This window comes from Nannospalax galili, unplaced genomic scaffold, assembly GCF_000622305.1.
Source record: "Nannospalax galili isolate Female #2095 unplaced genomic scaffold, S.galili_v1.0 scaffold217, whole genome shotgun sequence".
NCBI lineage: Eukaryota > Metazoa > Chordata > Mammalia > Rodentia > Spalacidae > Nannospalax > Nannospalax galili.
This window is the reverse complement of record NW_008340643.1, coordinates 1,484,140-1,499,672: the sequence shown is the minus strand read 5'-3', so window position 1 is coordinate 1,499,672 and position 15,533 is coordinate 1,484,140. Positions and strand designations below refer to the sequence as shown.

General features: G+C 41.2%; 1 protein-coding gene across 6 annotated transcripts in view; it reads left to right on the top strand.

Annotated features, from left to right (window-relative positions):
- Positions 1 to 15,533, top strand: part of Sh3kbp1 (SH3 domain containing kinase binding protein 1) — a 390,661-nt gene that overhangs the window by 260,311 nt on the left and 114,817 nt on the right. For all 6 annotated transcript variants that reach the window (XM_029564790.1, XM_008835702.2, XM_008835705.2 and 3 more), the window contains one exon: positions 3,356 to 3,431. In XM_029564790.1, the coding sequence (XP_029420650.1) occupies positions 3,356 to 3,431 (76 nt within the window). The remainder of the gene's footprint in view (positions 1 to 3,355; positions 3,432 to 15,533) is intronic.

Genomic DNA, 15,533 nt, shown 5'->3' with positions numbered 1-15,533 from the left:
TTTTTTTTTTATCTAGTACATTTGACCATAACTAAAGGGAAAGGGATTGATGCTATTAAATGTTCAAAGGAATGGATGAATTATTTTAAACTAGGTTTTAAATGGAGATTTGGTATATGGTTAAGAGAGATAAAAGTGATACCAACCCAGTAATCACTGTGTCTTAAAGCAGATCCATGCGATTGTTTGTTTGTTGAGTATTCAGCTCTGTGCATTCCTCCATATGCATATCCACTGCCACACCAAGTAGTGGCTTCTGGGCTGGGGCACAAGCATACCAGACCAACATGGGTGTTTGTACTGTGAAGTTTTCAGCCGCTGTGCAGAAAGCAAGAGGAAATAGTGGTGCTAGGGAGCGGAACTGGAGAGTGTTCATTCTGAAGGCATACAGTGAAATGAGCCTGCTTGCTGATCTCTTGGGAACTGCTGCGTCTTGTGTAGTGTCAACAAAACCCATAAGTGCCTCACTAGTGCTTGTCCTGGATAAACTATCTTTCTTATGGGTACCCAGGAGGGTGAGAACTTGACGTTTTGTGGAGAAGCCTTCAAGTGGAGGTCCTGGGTCCTCTCTCACCACTGCCTGCCAAGTACAATAGTATGTGTGCATGGGATTCCCTGGAGTTTTTTAAATGTCTACTTAGGCCTGTTTTCTAGCTGACCTTCAGTTATACAGGACCTAGATGTGTATGTATAGTTTAGTAGCAGTAAGTTCACCTCCGACAAAAGAGACAATACAGAGTATTTGTGGAAAGGGAGAGAAAGAAGAGAGGATGGAGAGTGAAAAGATGTTTTATGCTGCATGTAGGTATGAGAACAGGTACTTGAACTTTTAATCCAATAAAAGGCATTTAATTGTTACTACTAGAGCTCCTGCTACATCTAGATCGATGGCTCTCAAACTTGAGCATTCATGAGTCCCATGGAGGGTGTGTTTCTTCCGAGACTGCCAGGCTCCATCCCTAGAGTTTCTGATTGAGAAAGTCTGGGGCGGGGCCTGGGAATGTACTTGGCTAGCAAGTTTTCAAGTGCTGCCAGTTAGCAAGCCACTCCAGGTGTTGCTAGCTTCTAGAGAGCAGAGAAGTACCGCAACACTGCCTATGTCTGGAATCCCTGCCACAGGACGCTAAACCGGGACGGACATGCCCTGCATACTAGAATTTTAATCATGGTCAACAAAGGAGAAGGAAGGAGTTAAGTAAGGTTCAACCTCCTCCAGAAGATGAGTGTAAGATCAGCTTCGTGACCAATGTTGCTGGGACCTACAGAAGCCAGTGCATTGTATTTTCTGAAATAGTGAAAGGAAAAAGCAAAGTAAGCATTACTGGGCGGGGGGAGCGGCGGCGGCATGTGTCTTTCTGTACCAAAGTTAAGTGTATTTAACCTGTAGTTTTCCTTGCTATCTGATGATTTGGGAATTCTGTAAATCAAGATGTCAAACAGGAGAACAGCACTTTCTTTGGTTACCAAAAACAAGGGGAAGTTGTAAGAATCTGCAATCTGCATGAGTTTATCCAAAGGAAGCCATCTGGTTTAAAGCCCAAATCATTGCATGCCTTACTTTGAGTTATTGGGTTTGGGAATTTTTTTTTAGGGGGAGGAAAGCAAACAAAGCCAGAACTGGCAACAGTCCCCACTGTAGCATTTCCTGATTCCCTCTTTTCACTGTCAGTGATAACTGAAGTCCTAGGTCGTTTTGTTTGCCTTTCCCTCATATATTAAGAGTAGTGATGCTTTATCCCAGACCCCTTCCCAAAGGGAAAAACAAAGAGATTGGCAGGTGTGCTGTCAGGAGTATGAGCTAGACTGTCAACGAACTGATGTTCGGACAGCCTCCGGCTTCCCCGCTCATAGCTGACTTTTCAGTAGAACACTAAAATTATTTCTTCATCAAATTTGACCTTATACCAGAACAGTAAACTTTCTTTTTCTTCCCCAATGTTTCCTTGGAACCATAAAATGTTATTAGTTTGAGTACTTGGATGTTGAGGGATGGCATATTATTTGGGGTTTTCATTTTTTCTCCAATATTGAACGTCTTGTGGCACTAAATAAAAATGTCACCATGTAAAATGTAAAGGCTTTCTGTCACAAACATTTTTAAAAATTCATGAAGTTCTAAAGATTTGATTTATCTTATCCTCTTTCTGTGATTTATTCATATTTAATGCTAGCTTCCACATTTGCGGCATGAAGAACCTTTTCAAATGAAAAAACAAAAACTGAGTTTCATTTGAAGGAAAATTACACCATGCCAGCTTTTAAATTACAAAGCTTATTACTCTTCATATATTCAAGAGACAGAGAAATTTGTTTCTCCTAATGGCTGGAATTCTTAGTGGAGAAGGCCTTCCTTGTTGGGGAAGTCAGTTTACCTGAATTCTTGGTTGTGACAGGTGTTTCTCTAGTATCAGTGAACATTTTTCCTCGGGCATTAATCATGATCACAGCCCTCATCTCTGGAACCATTGGGTTGGTTTGTTTATCTGTTTGCTTGGGGTTCTGAACTGCTAGGTAGTCTGTGTCTTCGGGTACATCTTTAGGCAGAGACAGTATTCAGTTTTTTTTCTATGGCTGGTTTGTAAGCCATAATGGAATTAGCCTCAAATGAAAGAATGGATGGGACTCATAACCTTTAAAAAATGCATCAATATGCATGTATATGCATAGACTCTGAGGTATAGACCTTGACTAAGCAGCTGGTGGGAAGGATGGGGACCCTTCTTGGTTTTTTTTTTGTGTGTATGTGTGGGAAGATAGACTCATTTTCAAAGACAAGAGTCTGTTTGCTCATACCCCATAAGGTAGGTGGAATCTTAGATGGCAAGGAGCTCAGTATAAGGCCTCATGGTCCTGGACAATCTGGTATCTGCCTGTCTTCCCACCTTCCTGTCCTCCCATCTGCCCTTCTAGCCTTCTCCCCTTGTTTCCCTTCCCTTTATTTCTTTCCCCTTATTTCCATTCTTCCACCCTGGAATTACTTTGGAGAATCTCCACTGGGCCAGACACTAGGCCATCATTGATTTGGTTAGCTTCTTATACAGTGAAGGGAGCTGTACTTTTTTTTCCTGTGCTTAAAATAATAATAAACATTTTAAGAGCATCAAGGGACAAAGAAAAATAGAAGACACTGAGTGCACTCCCGGAAGAAACTCTGTGTAGTTTCCCTCCATTGTTTGTCAGGGAAGATCAGATCCATTATTGTGTGGCAGCCAGTACTTAAGAGAACGGTGTCAACCCATGGGCATGGTTTTTAGAACCAGGCTTCAGCATTTTCTCATTGTGATGTTGATTTTGTAGTTTTGTTTAACGAAGAGAATCATTTTCATATGTAAAATCATCTTTTTCCCCCCCTCAGACAATTGGAAAGAAGTTACCTCCAGCTACATCAACTCTAGAGCCGTCAAAAACAGAAATGGACAGCAGGACAAAGAGTGAGTTTCCTTAATTATAAAAAAATCCTTTCATCATTTTGATAGCTTGTTTACATCCATCAAAAAATGCATACAAATGTGTTTCATTATTTTATGTGTATGAGTGTTTTGCTGCATGTGTGTAAGTGCACCCCAGAAGAGGGTGATGAATTCCCTGGAACTGGAATTAGGGATAGTTGTTTGCCACTATGTGGATGCTGGGAATTAATACAGGATCCTCTGCAAGAGCAGCCAGTGCTCTTAACCACCAAGCCATCTCTCCAGTTCCACAAATATGTTTCATTCGATCTCCATGAGTAGACTGGCAGCACAAAGTATCAGAACTCTTGTTTTTTCATTCAGGCAGTTTGATTCTTTCTTGCCATATGTTTCATGCTTGCAGAGCTAGAGTTTACCCATAGGTATAGAGTATTTTGCAGAGGTAAGGTTGCACAAGGATTCAGAAGACTGGCAACTCAAGCTCTTCAGGGATTCCTAGGTTTTCAAGTAGAGATCTAAATCACTTTTAGCCTATCACTCAGCCAACATTCTTCTCCCTTCATTTCTGTTGACCTCTTCAACATATCTTTGATTGAATAGCTTTTCTATACTATTTGTAGGCAGGAGACTCAAGTCTTTTGGAAGGATTAGCTGAGTAGATGGGATGGGGTCAATTGTATTTTAGAATGATGCTAGCCAGTAGAACTATCATGCAAACCATATGTGTAATTTTAAAATTTCTAGTAGCCACATAAAAAATGGAACTTAACTATAATATATATATATATATGTGTGTGTATATATATATACACACACATATATATTAAAGTTCCATTTTATATCTAAATTTAACATAGCTACATATTATTGTTCTAGTTTGCTTTCTGTTGCTGTAATGAAACAATGACCAAAACCAACTTGGGGAGGAAGGGGTTTATTTCATCCTGCACTTTACAGTTGATCATCCATGTAAGCCAAGGCAGGAACCTAGAGGCAGAAACTGAAGCAGATGCCATGGAGGAATGATGCTTACTGGCTTGCTTCTCCTGGCTTTCTCAGCTACCTTTCTCAGCCCAGGGCTACTTGCCCAGGGGTGGTACCACCCACAGTGGACTGAGACCTCGTATATTAGTTAACAGTTAAGAAAATGTCCCACATCCATGGCCATAGGCCCATCTGATGAAAGAAGTTCCTCAATTGAGGTTCCATCTTCTCAGGTGTCTCTAGTTTGTGCCAGGTTGATAATAACTAACCAGCACAATAATATTTTCAACATGTAATCTCTATAAAATTATTAAATAAGGAACTTTCCTTTTTAAAAAAAAATGTGATGTCCTCACAATCACATGTATGCTTTGCAGGTATTGCACATATCAGGTTAGAATAGTAGTGCTCATTTCTAGTGTTTTCTAGTGCTCAATAGCTATACGTGTCTGTTGGTGACCATATTGGATAGTATATTTTAAGAGTAATTCTGGAGCTGTTGACTCAAAAACACAGCTCTCATAGAGATAGTTGGTGCTGAGCCATATATGAGTGCCCCATGGTTTGGGAACATAGACTCATATTACTCTGAATGACGTTCTAATGTGGAAGCAGTTACATGAACATTTTTATACTCACAGAATAAAAGAAAGTTAAAAATCAAGGCTTTATCAAATACATTGGTAGGAACATTACATAGGCAGGTTTTGAGAAAATCATGTAAATCTATGCTATAGGTTTTAGATATTATCTGATGACATTCTTAGTTTTTGAGTTGATGAATGCTAGTGATCCACTAAGTATACATTTCAAAGGTTTTACCTGATACAGAGGTGGGTGATAAATGGCTTTTAAGAGGAATAAAGATAGACCTAGATAATTTGGGTTTTTAAAGATCTGAAACATTCCATTTCTTTATACTCACAAATTTCTAACCAGTCAACAGACCTTGCAGACTCATGCATGTGGCTTTTTTCTGGGATCTTCAGTTCACAGGGCCCAAGATGGGCTACTCCGGCTGGGTGATACAGCATTTACAAATGTTCACCTCCCTTAAGCATATGAGAGAATCCTGGGTCTAGCCTATGCCTTGCTCAGTCCTATAAATATCAGTTAACTACATCCATGTACCTGGCTTTCTGGAAGCATCATGGTTGGGGAATTGATTACTCATGAAGAACAGACTTACAGAAGCTAAATGGAGTGTTTGACTTAGAATCCTAGAGGACCAGTTGTTATTAACTACCAAAATGACCTCAGACAAATAATTTGATTTGATTTCTCTTGCCTTTATCTCCACTGTCCATGTTGTTTATGTAGTTAGAGGGTTGCACTAGAGAAAAACCCCGAGGATTCTCCCAGCATCTTTATCCTCTATTCAATTTTGAAAGCTGTAGGACTCAAAGTGGAAGGTTTTTATATTTAAAGTCTTGAGCAGCCTGATGTGAGAGACAAAAGAAGTGAACAATTCCATGAGTATATGTGACATTGTAGGCTATTGATGTTAATATGCCTGTCAGTGGGCAGAGAGGATCAGGAAGGAGAATTATCACTGTCAGTAAGGCTTTGAGGGATGCTAACTGATAGACATTTTTTTATGGATACCAGAACAAGAATTTCCACAGTTGAATTTTACTGTATGCATTCTCCCTCTAGCTTTCCTTGCCAAGGGAAAATCTAGGATGGATTGTTCTCCCTTGGTTCCATTTATTAGTACCCTAAGCCACTACAGTTTCCCCTGCCTTTGGACCATTTCCTTGTTTCTGGATGTTGATGCCACATCTGTGTTCAGGTAGAAGGTTACAGAGTGTTGAGCAGCTTTTGGAAATGACCCTGAGTTAGGGATCCAAGCAGCGTCTTTCCTTATTTCTGGCTTGAAGATAAACCTATGGCAAAACACGCCCAGCAGTACAGTGGAGGGCCACTCCTTCCTTAACAGCTGTCTCCTCAGCATGTTCAGCTACAAACTCACATCAGGATCCAGAGTTATAGTGACTTAAAAAATGTTCGTGTGAATTGGCATTTTTTAGTGAGAGTGAAGCTCAGCTGAACTAGATTTATTTAAGCAGTGAACATTCTCCCCACCCTACCCCCAAACAAAAGGCTTTTATGACACTGAAATTCATCAACCACTCATGCTGGGGAACAGATTGCCATAATTTTCATAACAAGAGGAATACTGTCTAAATATTCATAAATGAAGTGCCCTGAGGTACCTTCAGCTGATCACATCTGGAGTCTCCCTCTTTCTTTTCACAATTGATGCAGATTTGTGGCCTCTGTGGAGTAGAAAAATGGCCCAAAGACAGGGCCCTTTAGAATCTTTCTGAACATTAGTTCAACCTTATAGATTCAGAAGAGCAGATGACAGGTGGATATGGAAAATCAAATTTCCTGACAGAGTTTGTATAAGGTGGGGTCAGGTGTTGGGATAAAGTATGTCTGGGGCTAGGGATGGGGCAAAGGCTAAGTTTTCCCTGGTAAACATTCTCAGTGACTAGACATTTGTACCACCTCTGGGGTAGCTGTCTTCATTGACTTGAGTTTTAGAACTTGTAGTCCATGCTGGTGACATATGGTGCCTTGCTGTTGTCATTAGATCATCGGTCCATCTAGGTTAAGGACTTGTATTCTACTTGGTTTTCCTACCATATAGCCTAGGACAGTGGCATAGTCTCAGTGGACACATGAGTGGAGATTGAGCAAATGGAGACTTACAAATGACTTACTAGGCTCAAAATTTGACAGGAGCTTTTAAAAACTGTTAGCACGGGCCCTCTTTCCCAATATTACAGTCACCAGGAGGAAGATGACACATTTCTTTATATAAGACTAGGTTTCTGACTCTTGATTTTTCTGAGTTAGCTGTGATTGTCAGTGTTCCTTAGGGCTTGATAGACCCTTCATTCTTTTAGCCGCTGCTCTAACCCAGTCAACCTAAGAGCACTAGGGGCAAACCTGTAGTCTGGCAAAGTCAAAGTCAGACCATTTGGTGAAGGGGTCTGCACAACAGGGACCATGTGGCTATCACATGAAACAAAAGGAAAAAAATTACAGATTCTGAGAAAGGGTAGACTTCAGTGACATTTCAATGAAGCAGGTTTCTGATGGTTATAAAACAAAGCACAACTCTGTGGCAGAGATCAGCATTGGGCCTGGGCTGTGAGGTGGAACCTGGTGGTATCTTGCACAGCTATCAAGTTAAAAGAGATATACTGTGCTATATCCAGAGACCCCTACATGAGCCCTTGCATTTGTGCTTGGAATCAAGGCTGCTTGTCTGATTTGAGGTTGCTTCTCTGGGTTTCTTCAGGCAACATTGGAACTTTTTGTTCTTACTGCTACTGTGTGTGTGTGTGTGTGTGTGTGTGTGTGTGTGTATGTGTTGATGTCATGTGTCTTTCTCAATCATTGTCCATATTATTTTTTAAAGATTTGATTTTTATTTGTAATTATATGTATTTGTGTCGGTACATTGATGTGGTTGCAGGTGCCCCCAGAGGCTAGAGGCTGACTATGAGCCACTTGACATGGGTGTTAGGAATAAAACTAGTCCTCTTCAAGAGCAGTATGTACTCTTAACTGCTGAGCCATCTCTCTAGCCCCTTGCCCACTTTAATTTTTGAGATAAGGTCTCTCGGTGAACTTGCAGCCCATGGATTCAGTTAGGCTGACTGACCAATCAACTCCATGGATCTGTCTCTGCTCCTGCTCCTCAAACCCTGGTGTTAACAGACACATGCCACTGTACCTGGCTTTTTATGTGGTGCTAAACTCAGGTCCTCATGAATGTGCAGAAGGCACTTTACCATTTTACCAGACCCCTTACTGATATACTGTTTGTTTGTTTATTTATTTATTTATTTATTTATTTATTTATAGGCAGGGACTCATGTAACCAAGGCCTCAAACTTACTTTGTAGCCCAGATGACCTTGAACTCTGATACTTTTACCTCTATCTCTTCAGTACTGGGATTATAGTCATACACTACTGGCTTATGTGGTACTGGAGATAAAACCCAGGGCTTCATGCAGGCTAGGCAAGCACTCAGCCAGCTGAGCTATATCCTCAGCCCTTGACATACACACCCCCATGCAATTTTCCAGACAAACTTTCTGGAGTCTGTGGTTTTAAGGGACAAACTTTATTGGGGAATAAGAGAGATGTTGCCATGCTTAGGAGAAGCTCTCCTGTTCACTCCATACTCAGCCATACCTATGTCTGTTTGCCCTGCTTGATGAATGGCTGGGCACACTGCTACTCTCAGTCCCAGTTCATCTTTGCTTTTTCAAGTTTTGAATAGTAGGAAAAAAAGGACACTTCCCTTATGTTGCCTTTTCCTTGGCCTCATGCACTCAGAAACACCTTGACTCTGTTTTTCCAGACTGGGTATTTTTGCTGATGTATTCTCCCTAAAGCTCCCTCATTCTTGGGCCTGGGGATTTAGACACATCCCTGATGAAACATGTCTCCTACTTACCCATTGCTGCCTTCATACCTGGTGTGTATGAGAACCCTCATGCTCATTTCCCCAGGAGTCCCTGCTCTTCCTAGGAAGCATCTTTCATCAAGTGCCCCCAACACACCAACTATCTGGAGTCAGAGTAAAGGCCTTCCTGTGAGGGCACCTAGCTACCTAAGTTGCTTGAAATCTGTGTTTCAAATACACTTTTTTTTGAGAAGAAAGGCTTTCTGCTTTCTTGTTGGATAGCCTTTCTTCCAGAGCTTATCCAAGCTTTCTATCTGAGCAGAGGAAGCTCCCACCATTGAGAGAAGCAGTGTTCTAGCCTCTGCTCTGACATTAGAACAGAAAGGCTTTGCTTCTCAGATTTTTTTTTTTCCTTTTGAAAAGATGATTCTTTTTTTAAACATGAGTGTAAAAGGTGTTAGAATTAATAATTGTGACATAATTTGAAAGTCCGATTCCTAGCAGTATCTAAGATCAAAGACAATTGCACAGTCAGCTTCTTCCTAAGGGAAGCTGCTGGGTTGGAATTGACAAGCACACTGACGTGTACACGCTGGCTTTCGTTTCCCTGTCTGAATTTAAATGTAGACAAGGGCAGTATTGACATTTGGGCCAGATGATTCTGTGTTGTAAGGACTGTTCTGTGTATATCACAGAATATTTAGGAGCATACCCTGTCTCTGTCCAGTAGATGCCAACAGTACCACACCCTCCCCCGTCAGTTGTTGAAATCAAAAATGGTCTTGTGGTATTGCCCATGTCCCTTGGGAAGCCTGTCTTAGTCTATTTTCTGTTACTATAATAAAATACCACAGACTGGACAATTTATAAATGACAGATGTCTCTTTGACTCATGACTGTGGAGGGCTGGGAAACCAGAGAGCCAGGAACCATATCTGTTGAGGTCCTTCCTATTGTTTTATGACATGCTGGAAAGAATCACATGGAAATAAGAGATTGAACTTACAGGGCTGAGGATGTGACTCAGTTGGTAGAGTATTGCCTTAGCATGCAGGAAGCTCTGAATTGGATACCCAGCACTACATAAAACTGGGGATGGTGACATGCACATGTAATCTCAGCACTCTAGAGCTGGAGGCAGGAGGATTAGGAATACAAAGTCATCCTCAGCTACACAGTGAGTTTGAGACCATCCTGGGGTACATGAGACCCTGTCTTAAAAATAAAAAACACAAAGGACTGGAGATGGGTCAGTGGGTAAGAATGCTTGCTCTGCAAGCATGGGGACCTGAGTTTAAATCCCCAAACCTATGTAAAAAGCTGAGCACAGCTGCACATGCCTGTCACCCCAGTGTTGGAGGTGGGTGGGGCAGAGACAGAAGGATCCCGAGAGTTGGAGAGTTTGCTGACCTGCCAGTATTGCCAAAACAGTGAGCTTCTGGTTTAGTTAGCGATTCTGTCTCCAGGCAGTAAGGAAGACAATGTTAGAGGAAAACTCCCAACATTCTGCTTTGGTCTCTGTATGCGTGTGTTTGGGCGCACACACCCACATAGTCATGTGTATGTATCACACACACCACACTTTGTACCCCCCCACACACACAGGAAGGAAGGAAGAAGCGATTGAACTCACATCACAGCCTTAAGTGCTTTTATAATTGGTATTAATCCATTTATGAGAGTGGAATCCTAACACTCTTGCATTGGGAATCAAGTTTACAATACATGGACTCTGGGGGACACATTTAAACCATAGCAGAGGCCCAGTTTTGAATTACTAGTGTAGCCTATAATAAACTCTGCTAGGTCACTATGGCACTCCTGCAATGGACACTCATTTATTGTGTTTATGACAAGCCAAGTATATATTTGACCCCTTTCACTATACCTAGATGCTCAGAGTCTGACCTAGAGCTGCACATCTTGTCTAAATATAGCATGCAATATAACTAGCTCCAGGACGACTACTTCACTGGTCTAGCCTCCCAGTCCCTTCTTAGTATTGAGGCTTCTTTGATTACCATTGCTAGACAGTGATTCTCACTGTATTTCAGAGCCAGTAGAAGCAAAAACATCACTTGGGAACCTTCTTAGAAATGCAAATCCCCAAGGTCTGCCCCCAATCACAAGACCTGGGGGTGGAGTCGTGGGGTCCAGTAATCTGTTTCTGCAAGGCCTTTATTTGGTGCCTATGCCCACAGAAGTAGGCAAGCCAAGACTGAGATCAGGGCATTTTAAGCTTGCCTAGTAATGGGCATCAGCAGGGTTCTATTTTAGTAAATGGATTTCTGACCCTACTTTAGACCTGAGGGTTCAGATGCCAGGAAAGGGATCTAGAAAGCTATAGAATGAGCAGGTGTCCCATACAAGTCTTACCCCTAAGAAGGGATGGGAAACATCCCTGACTCCCGCTTCTCTGGTCAGTGTTCTAGAGCATTGTATAGTCCATGTGCTATCGTTACCCCTCAAAGACAGGATTCTGTATCTCCAACTTTGGAAGTTATTTTCCCTTTCCTGACATTCTGACACTTTCGGCTGAACTGTATGCTTCTCATCCTCTCCTCACTGTCAAGATCTGGATGTGTGCATGCTTCATATCTTCCACTTGATTATAAGCTCCCTGACCGCCAGATACTGGTCTTATTTATCTTAGTCTCTTGTCCCCAGAACATGATAGAACACCACCCCTACATGCAATCCCAGAATATAAAAGGCTCTAAAAAGGAAAAGGTTGTAGTGCTCAGTGAGTGATAAAGCTTATTCTTGACTGACATATGCCTGTATATTATTTATCTCACTTGGAGTGATAGGCCATCCATTTGCTTCAGAGTTTTAGTGGTTGGGCATAGTATAAGACCTCAAGAGAGGATGCTTCATATTATATGCCTTGTACAGTGTATTTCCTTTAAAATTTGAGTCATTCTGTCCTCAGGAATTCTTTTTAAGGATTAAAAACTTTAGTGTCCCAGTATTTATCTATTAAAAGGAATAATTTTTATAATAATGCTGATGACAGTCACTAATACTGAGCTTGATACCTTGTGAGGGTGGTGTGTGCGTGTGTGTGTGTGTGTGTGTGTGTGTGTTTACAGATGTGCATATCTGTACACATGGAGGTCAGAGGTCAACATGAGGTATCTTCCTCTATTGCTCTCCTCCTTGTCTTTTGAGACAGGTATTTTGAATCTGGAGCTCACCATTTAAACTAGGCTGGCTGGTGTGGTAATCCACAGAATCTGCCTGCCTCCCCTCCCCCTACCCAGCACTGGGTTTACAGCAGGTACATAAGGCCACCTCCAGCTTTTATATGGGTGCTAGGGATCTGAATTCAGGTCTTCATGCTTACACAGCAGGCATTTTACCCACTGAGCCATCTCCCAAGTCCTTGATATTTTTGTTGTAATGCCCCAAGGGCTAATAAAAGTCCAGATTTAGGCCTGACCTGGTACTTTGTACTGCTGCTAAAAGCTCCAGAGAACTTCCTACCAGAGTCTGGGCACTTGGTATTGTGGTTTTAATAACCTAAAATTGAGTCCAGGGAGCTGTTGAGGATATAAAGTTATATCCTCAGATGTATGTGTTCAGGTTGCTAATATGATTATTTTATTTGTTCTTTTTTTTAAGTTGAGGGATTCTTTTTTGCTTGTTTAAGTTGATTGATTTATTTTTTTATTGAATCCATTATAAAATCAGCTAAAGAGAGTCATGTAATGTGAACAGCATATGAGTTCAATTCCTTTAACAGTTTGTTTTTAATAGCATGTAAATCCCTAAGTCTAGAGATTGAGATACTGTTTTAGAGGAATAAGGCATGCATCATGCTTAAATGACTTGGTGATTTCTTTTTTGTCTTTTTGAGACAGAGTCTCCCTGTAGTCCCAGCTGTCCTGGAACTCACTATGTAGACCAGGCTGGCCTTGAACTCACAGAGATCCACCTGCCTCTGCCTCCCAAGTGCTGGGATTAAAGGTGTTCACCACCACGCTCGGCGACTTGGTGATTTTTAATTGAGTTAGTTTCTTAAAAATTTGAAGACTGGCCATTTGTGGTGGTACACACTTGTAATCCTTGTACTTCGGAGATGGAGGCAGGAGGATTACCACAAGTTCAAGGTCAACATTGTGAATTCCAGGCCTGCTTGGGTTGCAGAGTGAAACCATGTCTCAAAAACAAACAGGGCCAGTGTGATGGCTCAGTGGATAAAAGTGCTTGCTGCCTAGCCTGAGGATCTTAGTTCAATCCTTGGGGCCCACATGGTGGAAGAAAAGAGCCAACTCCCACCAGTTGGTCTGTGACCTCCACATGTGCTCCATGACTTACACACAGGGGGACGTGGGATGTAATAAAATTTTGGTACAAACAGCATTTTGAAAGTTAGTAATTAAAGTAGTACAAGGCCTCTTCATCTAGGAGCTAATGAGGTCAGGGTCCTTGAACCCTCTAGTATTGTACACGTTTTCGTCACCCGTTTGAATGTGTTTATATGGTTTGATTTGTTTCATTTTTGGAGAGAGTCATTGCTTCTTATCAGATTCTTTAAAGACTGTAAGATAAAAAGCCTTAAGAACAAATTCAGGATTTCAGACTTACACTAATTCATTAGCATTTTAAATCATTCTCAGGAAAAGTAAAAACAAAGTCATCTCAATTGCTGTATAAATTATGCCTTTATTTCTTTATATGTGTGTATATTCATTCCTACTTGATCACAGACTAATTAAATTCATCTAATTAATGAATAGATGGAAAGTGTCTGCTCCAAAAATTAATTTCCTGCTCATGTAAAATTTCCAATCCTCCCATGTCTGAAAAGGATTCAGAATTAATATTCTTCTTTTAAGACATATCAAATGCCTCTTGTTTTGTGAACCTTCTGCATGCATATAGTCCTGCCATGCTCCAAAACACAGCAACAACATTCCACCACCAGAGTGACTTTATGTGCTTGTCTTTAAAAATTTTTTTTATTGAATTTTGTGTATTGCATACATCTTTATACCCCTTCCCCTTTCCCCTTTGGTACCCTTCCATACCCCCCTCCACTGGAGTTCATACATTCTGTCATTTGTATTAAGGCCTATTATGTAAAGTTAGTGTCCGGAGATGTCCCTCAGTTTAAGTCCTCTCCTCACCTTTCTCTAGGCCTTAGATGTCAGTTCCACGTAAGGACGGCAGAGCCTCATTGTTCTACTTGTATATCACAGGCTCAAACTCAAGAACTGGTTGGCAGTATCTTTTGGATGGTGGTAATTCAGTAAATATTTGAATTGAAATAGGGAACAGTATGGGACTGGAGAAATGGCTCAGCAGCTAAAAGCACTGCCCTTGCAGAGGACCCGGGTTTGATTCCCAGTACCCACATGGAAGCTAACAACCGTCTGTAATTCCAGTTCCAGGGACACTCTCTTCTGACCTCTTTGAGCATTGCACACCACAGGTGCATCTACCTACATGCAAGCAATGCACTTATACACATTAAATAAAAATAATAAATAAAACAAAAGAAATAGGGAACAATATACAGAAAATTAAAATCACAATCTTGAAGTTAATAATTATTGTGCATGTATGTTTATTTTTGAATAAGTATCTTAAAACCATTGACACTCAGACCAATGTGTTTTTATTTTCCAATACTACTCAACTAAATGGCTCAAATGCATTTTATGTAAAGATAAAGTCTTATTTTAAAATACATCATGATAAATTGGACTTGCTGGCACATGCCTTTAATCTCAGCATTTGGGAGGCAGAGACAGGCTGATCTTTGTGAGATTGAGGCCAGCCTAGTCTACATAGTGAGTTCCAGGCTAACTGGGGCTACAGGGAGACCCTTGTTCAAATAAACAAAACAAAACAAAAATATATCATGATAAAGTATGAATCCACTAGCTGCAGTGTTTGCCCAGAAGTGATTGTAACTGGAGTCTCAAAATGTCAAACCTCAAGTGCTCTTTGGAGTCCCCAGAACATCAATGACATGTTTCTGAGACCCTAAGAAATACCTAGGACCCCTCTAGTCTCTAATCAGATCAACTCTGTTTTTATTGTTTATATTTTATGTTTTGCCTGCATGTGTATAAGTGCACCCATGTCATGCAGTGCCTGCAGAGATGAGAAGAGGGCATCAGATCCCCTGGAACTGGAGTTATGGATGATTGTTAGCTGCCATGTGGGTGCTGGGAACAGAACTGGGGTCCTCTGCAAGAGCAGCCAATGCTTGTAACCACTGAGCCATCTCTCCAGCAAATTTAAATTTGCTAAAAGTGTTCTGCTGAAGGTAATCAGACTTCCCTCTCACTCCTCCTTGGCTGGTACCTGATTTTCTACCTGGTGGTATTATGTTCATCTGGAGCTAAGATGTGACTGCCTCAGGTCATGTGCTCCACAAAGTCCAGCTGGCACTGAACCCAGTTCCCAGAATCCTCATTTACTTTCTGTCCCTCAGATGTTCCACCACTTGATAGGTATTACTTAAGGATCATCAAGAAAAGCGCAAGAGCTCCACATCGAGTTCTGGAGATGCACAAACATGTGGTGGCAGCACACTTTATGGAAAACAGCCGTTGGCAGTAACTTTAGCACCAGTATCTGATCTAAAATCTATACTTTCCAGATAATTCTGTGCCTAATGCCTCTGAAATCAAACAGCATAGCTGCATGGTAGAAGTATTCTAAACTTAGATCATGATGAGGGTCACACAAGTA